The sequence below is a fragment of the Larimichthys crocea genome, chromosome XI, assembly GCF_000972845.2.
Source record: "Larimichthys crocea isolate SSNF chromosome XI, L_crocea_2.0, whole genome shotgun sequence".
Lineage (NCBI taxonomy): Eukaryota > Metazoa > Chordata > Actinopteri > Sciaenidae > Larimichthys > Larimichthys crocea.
In genome coordinates this window covers 21,201,595-21,211,314 of record NC_040021.1, presented here as the reverse complement: position 1 = coordinate 21,211,314, position 9,720 = coordinate 21,201,595, and the positions used below count along the sequence as shown (strand labels likewise).

General features: G+C 40.2%; 2 protein-coding genes, 1 long non-coding RNA gene and 1 other non-coding gene across 6 annotated transcripts; 2 read left to right on the top strand and 2 right to left on the bottom strand.

The window, feature by feature from the left end:
* Positions 1-153: 153 nt before the first annotated feature.
* On the bottom strand, positions 154-6,770 carry LOC104939906 (meprin A subunit alpha-like). Its single transcript, XM_010756445.3, has 14 exons — positions 6,110-6,770; positions 5,996-6,020; positions 5,858-5,902; positions 5,719-5,759; positions 5,399-5,474; positions 5,067-5,184; positions 4,142-4,317; positions 3,789-4,010; positions 3,528-3,674; positions 3,192-3,407; positions 1,897-2,361; positions 633-806; positions 469-558; positions 154-373 (listed from the first exon to the last, which is right to left on the bottom strand). Exons 1-13 carry the CDS (start codon positions 6,161-6,163, stop codon positions 509-511), a joined length of 1,809 nt encoding a protein of 602 aa, XP_010754747.3. The 5' UTR covers positions 6,164-6,770; the 3' UTR covers positions 154-373; positions 469-508.
* A 21-nt stretch (positions 6,771-6,791) lies between these two features.
* LOC109140572 (uncharacterized) lies at positions 6,792-9,346 on the top strand. Of its 3 annotated transcripts, none has more exons than XR_003463157.1 (4): positions 6,792-7,163; positions 8,148-8,302; positions 8,867-8,969; positions 9,236-9,346. It is a non-coding gene; the product is annotated as an uncharacterized LOC109140572 (long non-coding RNA). The 3 variants fall into 3 exon arrangements; XR_003463158.1 differs by having other exon boundaries at positions 6,792-7,187; XR_003463156.1 differs by having other exon boundaries at positions 6,792-7,191.
* trnas-gcu (transfer RNA serine (anticodon GCU)) lies at positions 7,646-7,727 on the top strand. Its single transcript has one exon. It is a non-coding gene; the product is annotated as a tRNA-Ser (tRNA).
* LOC104939905 (protein FAM177A1) lies at positions 7,798-9,349 on the bottom strand. Its single transcript, XM_010756444.3, has 5 exons — positions 9,208-9,349; positions 8,783-8,953; positions 8,641-8,695; positions 8,425-8,519; positions 7,798-8,262 (listed from the first exon to the last, which is right to left on the bottom strand). The coding sequence occupies exons 1-5, from the start codon at positions 9,226-9,228 to the stop codon at positions 8,050-8,052; spliced, it is 555 nt and encodes a 184-aa protein (XP_010754746.2). The 5' UTR covers positions 9,229-9,349; the 3' UTR covers positions 7,798-8,049.
* Positions 9,350-9,720: the final 371 nt, after the last annotated feature.

Here is a 9,720-nt window from a genome sequence, read left to right as displayed (position 1 = left end):
AAAAAGCTTGTTGTCATGTTGATTACTGTTTCATTATATGACCTTATTGTATCCTTATATACCAAATGAAAACCAAATGTAAATACAGGTTTATGAATTTAAAAGGAGTACAAATTTAATATTTGCATTGCAAAGAAACACACCACATGCTTGTTCTTCAGTAGCTTTTATTAGGACAGTTCAATAAGAAATAACTTGTTCAAAATGATTGGTATGCGTTTGTTTTGGCTTTCATATACTGAATTTAACTTAAATTGTGTAAACTATGTATGTATGATTCTGAAATTGTGGCACAGCAGTAATCTTCATTTAATCTTCATCCTTTCTTCATCTTCAAATAATGTTCTTCTCATCACAGCTGCATATGGTACATCTGGTTATTTTAAATGGAAACAAGTAATTTCATATTAGCATGACAACAACAAGAAGTGTGGTGCAATTTCTGAAACAGAAAAATATCTGTCTTACCTCCAGTTAATCATGATATGAAATCCAGTCTGATCTGATCTTACTTCTTTGGCTTAATGGGAACTTCTGTTTTGATCAGTGACGTTATGTCTGAGGACAAATAAATTATAACTTGTCATGTCTGCATCCTGACACTTCCCAAATTTTTAACACAGGCCACTAACCGTCAAAGTCGATGAAGATGATGAGATCATCATTCTTGAGGTAATTGCGCCGCCTGAGGTCGAAGTGCTTGACAAAGTTCCTCCAGCCCCACGAACTACCTCTGTAGCAATTACAGGAAGGATCCAAGGTCCCAACCTTGGAGGGATTATCCCAAAAGAAGTTTCCATCTGGTGCTAGAGGACACAAAAAGACAACATGTGAGAATTGACCCCACTATTTGTATGATACAGTAGCCATCAAAGAACGACCTGTGACTTTATATTGATGCAAGCTGGCCCGTGTAATGGTTGAGTCATTATAGAATAGGGATGTTGGCCAGTCCACTTTGATCAAGACTGAAATCACACAACTGCTGGATGGATTGATCATCCAAATGAATGGTAATGACTTTGGTGGTCCCTGACCTTTCCGTTAACAGAAAAATGGTTGCATTACAATTAACATCGTAATGCAACCATTGCCATTGTGAACATGTTAACATGCTAACCTGAGCACTCAAAAGGTTAGATACAGCCTCATGCCTGTAGACTCTAAGGGTGTGTTCAGTTGGGTGAACAAAGTAAATTTTAGGGGTGGCAGAATTGCATAAAAAGTTAATGGAAAGACATGAGCAGGCACATTTGACATGAATTTGCCTGGGTGATTTGAGGTAAGGATGTGTCAGTGTGAATTGTTTCAGCTTGAGTGAAAATTAATTTTGTGCCTGTGGCTTCATGCATCTGCTTCATAAACTTTACAAGAGAAACATGAGAAAAAAAATAATTGAGCCTAGAGTAAAGTAACAGGAAGAACCACAGTTCCTGGTGAAGTTTACGATTGGTTGGAGGCTGAGCATAATGCAGCCACACTCCCACACACGCAAAGTTGGTATGTATGTTGCTAGCTTACAGATAATGTCTGCACAATTTGCATCACTTTCTGTCCGGGCACCACTTACTCAGTAACATCTTGCTGTATTTTGGATCCCTAAGCTTAGAGATTTGCTCAAATGGTAAGATCTGGACTGGAAGATATTGGTTGTCTTCTGGAGCTTCACAGCGCATCTCATCAGTAAAAGATTTTCAGATGCAAGCACAAAATCTAACCGACAAATTTACCTTTTTTGATGTTAACTTGTGCTTTGAAAAGTACTGTCCAATGGAACATGTTGGCAGTCTATGTGAGCTCTGACATACACCATGAAAGCAAACTTAGAATTAGGCTATATTTATTGGCTCCATTTTGTCTTAAAGCCTCTGGGGATAATAGATAAGGAGCACTTACTCTTCCTCATATCAGTTGTGAGGCTGCGAGCGGTGGACATCCTCAGCTTAATGTCTGGGTCTTGGTCCATCACCACCAAGGTGGCCTGTCTGTTTATCGCTGGCCACTGCATCACCACATCGTTGTCCCCACTGATCAGGTGAAAGTACAGCCCAACGTAGCTCCCTGTGTGATCAGAGTAACTCGTCAACGGTATGACGCGGACACCGTAACCATAGCCTTCAGGGCTGTAGAAACGAGGGCTGTCAATAACTGTGTTCAAGTTGGCTGTTTCCATGATCTTAGAGAAGTTCTGGATCCTCCACACGTTGTTGGGGCAGCGTGTCTCAGTCAGGCTGATGTCGTCGATGTAGATCCCGCCGGGGGATGCAGTGGATGCACCACGCACGGCTTGGAAAGCATAGCGGAATTTCTCTCCTACCTCCAATGGTACATGAGCAATCTTCCATGTGTGATCAGAATCAGCTGGGTACAATGAAACAAAAATCACAAAGTCAAACATCACATCATTTGTGTGTTGAGTATTGGGATAATGATGCAGTGAGGGTTTGCTTAAATCTAGCCCTTAGCCTTCATGTTACATTGGATGATATGTATTTGCTGCAAAGGAATACAATGTAGTTTGACATCTTCAGAAAAGGTTTGCCAAGAATTGGATGAAATTATCCATACCATTTGTAATCTGTCCATTACGTATGAATCTAGAGCCAATTAGCTTAGCTTAGCATAAAGACAAGAAGCAGAGGGGAAAGCTGCCTTGGCTCTGTCCAGAGTTGGATATTTATAAAACCCATGCCCCTGCCAAGAAATTGTTACAGTACTTAACTCACAGTAGATTACATTTTTGTTTGCATATGCAACATATGAAGCTAAAGTCAGCATATGATTAGTTCAGCTTAGTATAAAGACAGACAGGCATCTAACCTGGGATAAAGCCATGCTGTTTTCTCCGTTTTCAGTCATTGTTCATAGCTAAACTCACCATAATATTAAGCACACAGAGATGACAGTGGTATCAATGTCCTAATCTAACTGTCAACAAGCCTTTGAAATAATTTTACAGCAGGAAAACCTTTAACCATCGGCTCTGTGTGTGACGTTTTTAACTGTGTAGACAGTCAGCAAATGTCTAACTTGTATGTTTTATGATGCCTTAAAATTATTTTATTTGAATTTTACTGAGCAGCTGAACAAATATTGAAATTTATATTTGCCAAGATGCAAAGTGTTGACTGAGAAGCTCGAGGTAGCGGCTGTGAAATACATCATTCATAAATATAACATTCAACACATACCATAAAAGGTGTGTATTTTTTGCATTTTGCGAACAGTGCCTGTGCCATCATCCATCTTGACCCATATCACAAGCCTGTCCTCTGTGTTTCCAGTCATCTTGTAGAAGAACTGCAGACACTGAAGCTTCCTCTTAGGGTAAAGTGTTCGGGATTCAAGCAAAGCAGATGCCCCAGGCTTCCCAACCGTGGTATTAAAGTGCATGAAGTACCCAGCATCTAGAAAATCAAAAATAAGTCAAGTTATTAAAGCATACAACTTCTTTTTGCTGATTTCTTTCATGATGTCTAAACTGACACCAGTCAATAGTTGGGATTTTAAAAGAGACACTATGCAACCTCTGCATTGTCCCAGGAGTGTGTGATCCTCTGAACCCACACTGCTCTTTGTGTGGACCCAGTCGGCATCATCAGAGGAGGCCTGGATCATCCCGCAGATACTGGCATACTCAAAGGCACACTGGTCCAGTAGGGTGAGAGGACCAGCTGGGGAGGGGTGGGGGTGAGGATTTAGAAAGTCAATTAAAGAGTTTTGGTCCATTTTATGCTTTTTACAGAATATTAACACAGTAAATATAATTCCTGCAAGTGTATACATACAGCAATTGTACATCCGGTTGAGCCTAAGGGTGTCCATATTGCTGAAGTCGAGGTACTGGCCAATGATGTTGTAGAACTCTGGGATTTTGGTGGTTATAGTTGGGATGGATTCGTTCTTATTGAAGGAGAAGGGCCTGTAATGCATGATGGACTCATAGTCGTACGCCGTGTTTTGATCGGTGATGAAGTCATCATTATATTTGTTGAAGTTGTGTTCAAGTCCTGAGGGAAAATCATGTTCATTTAGTCATTTCTCACAAAAAATGACAACATTAAATTAAATTTTATGGCATTACTCCAAATCACAAATTGATGTCTTTACAGAAACAACTTTACATTACACCAAGACATACCTGGTGTAACCTGATCCAGCCAGATGTCGACATAGTCATCTCTGTCTGTACGGGACTGTTCATGGTAAAATCCAAGAGCATGAAGTAGTTCATGTTCGATCACCGCCTTGTGGTCACAGCCTGACCCCAAAGACAGAATCTGACCATCCTGCTGGTCACCAACACTGGAGAAACACCTGTGACAGTAAAAGCAGTTGATTAAAGTTGTGGTTTAAACTGAAAACAGCAACGTTTAAACAGGTGTTCCAGTGACTTAGTGTTACATTCTTGTCAAAACTGAAGTAGCAGAGGCCAAGCCACCTTGACTTTTGGTACCAAGTATTGGTCAAGCGCAAAAAAAGATTCCTACATTTCCCACAATGCAACCAAATAGTATATTTTTGTTAGATATGGCAAATGTCAACATCTTACCATGTCCCTAATCCATAAAAGAGTTTTTCTGTTATAAATTTTAGGTCTTCAACCTGAAACAGGGATAACCCTGACAACACCACATAGGGTTCATTTCTCAGACATGAAGCTCCACAGAAGACATTATCCAACTGTTTTCAAGTAGTACTGAATAGTAACATGGTTTGGTTGCCCCTAGTGTAAATAAGGGTTGAAGTTCCAAAAAATGACCAGTAGCTTCTTGTTGTGGCTAATGTTAGCCAATGCTAACCAACGTTATGTAAATATTGCTGTATCACAGATTGAACTCTTCCCCACATGTTTAATATGTTACAATATAGTTTTTAGTATTTTAGCTTAGCATTATCCATTAAGTGTTGCTCTAGACTGTGGCCACTATTTTCTGTTCTAGCTTTGGCAAAATGAATCTTTATGAAATAGTGTGACTCTGTAGACGAGCATCTGTTCTGCAGCAGCTAATCAACAGTAGATTTTGCAAATATAGTTAACAGAAGTAAGACAATTAGAGCCATACCCTCCTCTCTTTACAAACTTGATGAATGTCTGCTCTCCCTCATAAGGCTTGAAGTCAATGCAGGACTTCAGCCGATACATTTCAAAAGCCTGGTGGACGCAGCCCTTGGCATTCAGATCTGAGGAGGGAAAGAAAGAGTCACAACGAAGGACAGAATATTTTTTTCATCCAGGTGGTTAGAGAAATCTCTGATGACTCTGGGAAAAACCCAAGAGGAGGTTTTGTGTTCAGAAAATCAGATGTTTACCTTTATGATTTGAATGGTATTGTAGCACATGGGTATTTACAGTCAACAAGGTGTTCAGAGCTGAGTGAACATTAGAGAAACTCACCTAAATCATCACCCAGTATGTAAGGGATTGGAAATTTCCATCTGTATCTTTTGTCAATCAGGGCATTCTTTCCTTTCTGCAGTAAAAAAAAAAAAAGGGTAAGTACCGGCATATAAAAATGACAAATTGTGACCATAAACATAATCAAAGCTAATAAAAATGCACATAATAAAACACGTCTTGTTATCTGTAAAAGCTATTACACTGAAGTTACTCAAGATGTGATAAGATAGCATATGGCAGCAGAGCAAAGCTGCCAGCATCAATCAATAAAACAATGTTCAAATTATTTTTTTCTCAATCATAAAAATAAAACTTACTGGAATTAAAATGTCCCCTTCAAACAGGTTGGCATCTGAACCTGCAGCACAGGTACAACCAATAAAAGGATATTTTAATCGCAAAAAAAGACACAACTCAACACTTGCCACACACTGTGTTGTTGTTGTTGTAGCTCACCCAGGTTTAGGATGGGGTTCTCATCCTCACCATTCTCGTACACCTCTGCAACACAAATACAGACACAGCTCAGAGTCTTCACACAGCCTTTCAACAACTGTTATTTGTTTAAGGAAATATAATTTCTTGTTGACATACCATGCACCTTAGGGGAAACAGGTATCTGGATAGAATAAAAGCAGCATAAGTCATTATGCAGTTAACGGTTACATGACGTCATGCATGCTTAATAGTGAATTAATAAATACTTACAGCATATGATGTGGCTAGAGCCACGAGTCCAAACAATAGCAGTACTCTCTCCATCACTGTCCAGAGTGTCACCAAGTAAATGTCACTGCTTTGGTTTAAGTGTGTACGCAGAGATATGACCTTTGAAATTTATGTCTGCTTTAAAGAGTAACTGGAGGACTTTGGCTCAAGTGTTGCTGATTTATGAAGTGTTTGTGCATGCTCATCAGGCTGCAGGGATATGCACTTTTTGACACTATCTGTGTCTGTAATCTGATTTATGATCTCATTTCCTTCATAAAACCTTCCATCGTATTAACATTGTCATGTTGATTTATATATGTTGCCTAACATCAAAAGGTTCTGTGAAAGGTTCAAATTCTGTAACAGGAGTTTGAAACATGCTGCGACACAAAGCCAGGCCCCTGGAAGTTTTTAATGTGGAGTGTGCAAGCTCTCATTATAGGCTTCGGTTTTCTAGTCTATGTTTGTCTAGACTGGTGACAGATTTGAAAGTGAATGCTTGACTTTAGTGACTTCGTAACAGTGAGTGATGCTTGTTGTGAGTCAAGTGGAGGCTGTAAATTATTTACTTCAACCACTAGATGGCGACAAATACACAGTATTTGACAATATGTTACAATGCCATCATACACAGATTCACGCTCATGTAAACAGACAGACTCTGAGTGTAGGTCAGCTGTCGGTTTTATGTTTGTGGATTACTATTATGAGACGGCGGAATATTTTACTGTACAGCCCCAGTGGTTTTGTCGCTTTGACTAAACTCTTAATACAGTTTCCAGTGCTCTTCAGAATTCATCTTTTATGAAAAAGTCTCTGTAGTATTACAACTCTCTCAATCTCACTCGAACTGAATAGTTTATGGATGTTTGTGATTATAATTCTCTAAATTGTACTCGTCTTAGTGATTGTTTAGTTAGTAGGCTGAACAGTTGCATCCTGTGGTACAGTTGACGTTACTTTCTGAAGTTGACGTGAAACACTGGAGGCAGAGCTGCTGTTGTAAATAATAAACACAGAGACCCGAAGGAAACCAACGGGATGGAAAATGGTATTCATCCTGCGAAGACAGAGTGTCGGTAACCATTAATATACATAACAATGTATAATAATAAGAGCGTTGTTAACTACTAGTATCGTCAGCGTTAGCTCTGAGAATTAGCCTAACTTTAGTAGCTGTGTCGGACAGCTCGTAAGCTAACGCTAACGTTACCTGTTTACGTCGTAAACCTGATTTTACTCAGATGTCACCGGGCAAATGTCTAATGCACGCTTGAGGACCAAACGGGGGATATTCACTGCACACGACACATCCACAACTTTTAATGTTTGACCTAAGTTTAGTCGTAATTAACGCTAGCACGACGTATTAGCACATTAGCATGGCTAACAAGCACGTTGGCAAGGTATGCTAACGTTAGCTAAGATTAGCCTTTGTTTGTTCACGAAGTTTAGTCTAATTAAATAAAACTACAGGTGCATTCATAGAAAGAGACACTGAAATAGATACTGGTTGAGAGTTGCAGCACCGCGGACGAGGTGGCCGAGTGGTTAAGGCGATGGACTGCTAATCCATTGTGCTCTGCACGCGTGGGTTCGAATCCCATCCTCGTCGGCATCTTTTCATGTTTTTATTTTTTTTCCAGCAGTCAGTCATGTCATGTAAAACAGTGTAATACGCTGAGTTCATTCATCTCCTTTTAATGTTATGTTAACAGCAAATAGGAATAGAAGTAGTTTCTCTTATTAGTATATCTTTATTGTTACAGTTGCATCACAGCAGCGGCCACACAAATATATCTCTTTAAGTTTGTGAGTTTTGTTCTTCACGTAGTTTGGATGTAACATTAAAACAACACTGCCATTCTTACACAGTGCACTTTAATCAGACGCTTTCACATCAAATCATAACCCACGTTGCTTTCATTCCTTTGATTTTATTCAGCATACTCGTCATCTGCTTGATACCCTCTGTTGTGACATCCTTCTTTTCTGTCCATATGTTTCTCATCACGGCATTCCTGGGAATCGGCAGGGCATCTTACGTTTCCTGTAGCTCCATAATGACTCCCATCCACTTGAGGAGAGAGGTGGGTCGCCTCTGCCTGTCCTGCCGTGAGATGGTCGCCTGTGGTTTGGCTGCTCGTTGTCTGTGAGTGAGGCAGATGAAAAGCAGAGAGAGGAAGACAAGTAAATAACCGTTCATAGCCCCGCTAGATGGGAAGTTTCATCCCATTTCCTACCCTCACAAATCACACAGTCTCCCCATATTTAACTTTTTGATAGTATGTTGCTCTTGAGCTTAACATTACCTTGTGGTCCCGGTGATACTGATCTATGGCGTACTGGTATTTGGCTGCATTCAGTCCTAGTGCACCAGCTAGTCTCTCTCCAAGGAAATCACAAGCTAATTTTGGAAAAAGACATGGTGAGTCAGTGGGTCATCCTTCATAGCTACAATTAGGAGCACTGTTTATCTAGCGTGCTTTGACTGGATTTAATTGTCACGTCATTGTTACATTACATACTCAGCAGTGAAATCCTCCCAATCAGAACGGCCACAGTCTTAAATGAGAACCTAGCCTGAGAAGAGAAAGAACAAACAACAGATGATGTGACTGCTACTTGTTGACATCTAACATGACATTTTGTCTTTTCACGGAGTCCCACCCTCTTTGCAGGTTCTCTGAAGGGAGGTCTGTCTGTGTCTGATGACTGTTCTTCCTCTTCTTCCTCACTGTCTTCCTCCTCCAGAGTTTCACCGTTGGAGAAGTGGATGACCCTCCTCTGTTTAGAGACGGCAGGACCTCCAAACTCTGTCTCCTGGATGTCTGCTGACGTCTGACAGATTACACAGGTCTTTACTGAACATTTGTTTGTATCGCTTTCTTTTACCTGTCTTTATAGCTCCGTCCAGCTCCTCGTTCTTTAACATACGTTTTTAAATTGGAGATTTCACAGGCTCCAGAGTGAAGATTTACCAAAGGCTAGTCACAAATAGCTGTTTAAAGTTAACTAATGTCTTTGCTTGGTTACTGAACACAACCTAAGCTAACATCCTTGTTTGCCTTGCTTCATTTCATTGCAACACTTACTTCCTGCTGACTGTTGTTCATTCTTCAGGTACTCCAAGTCTTTTCGATACAACACCGTCAGGTCTTTCTCATGTCACAGCTGTACCTTATGTCCATCCCCACTGGCCCTGCTATGTGGAGGAAACAACTACAGGATACAGGATTAAGTCATGAAACCTGAGACAGCCAAATACAACAGTGCAAACCTTATCACAGGCAAGTAGTCACAGGGCTGTCACTCTAATGCAATCAGTTTCATTCTTGGACTTTAGGGGTTGGGCTTGTTGCAGTGCATAGATGTTAAGCCACTTAAAGCAACATGCTGAAGAAATTGGTATTTTTGTGATTTGTCGCAGTTTCAGAGTGCATTACCACTATGGTAAATATGGACAGCTGTACATGTGTGAATATGAATTACTAATCAAAAACTAGTGAGTCAACAACTTTCCTAACAGCTAAACATCAACCAAGGCCAACAACACGAGACGTAGCAGCCAGCTGATATTACTTACTAGTCCAACAGCATTCAGCCCA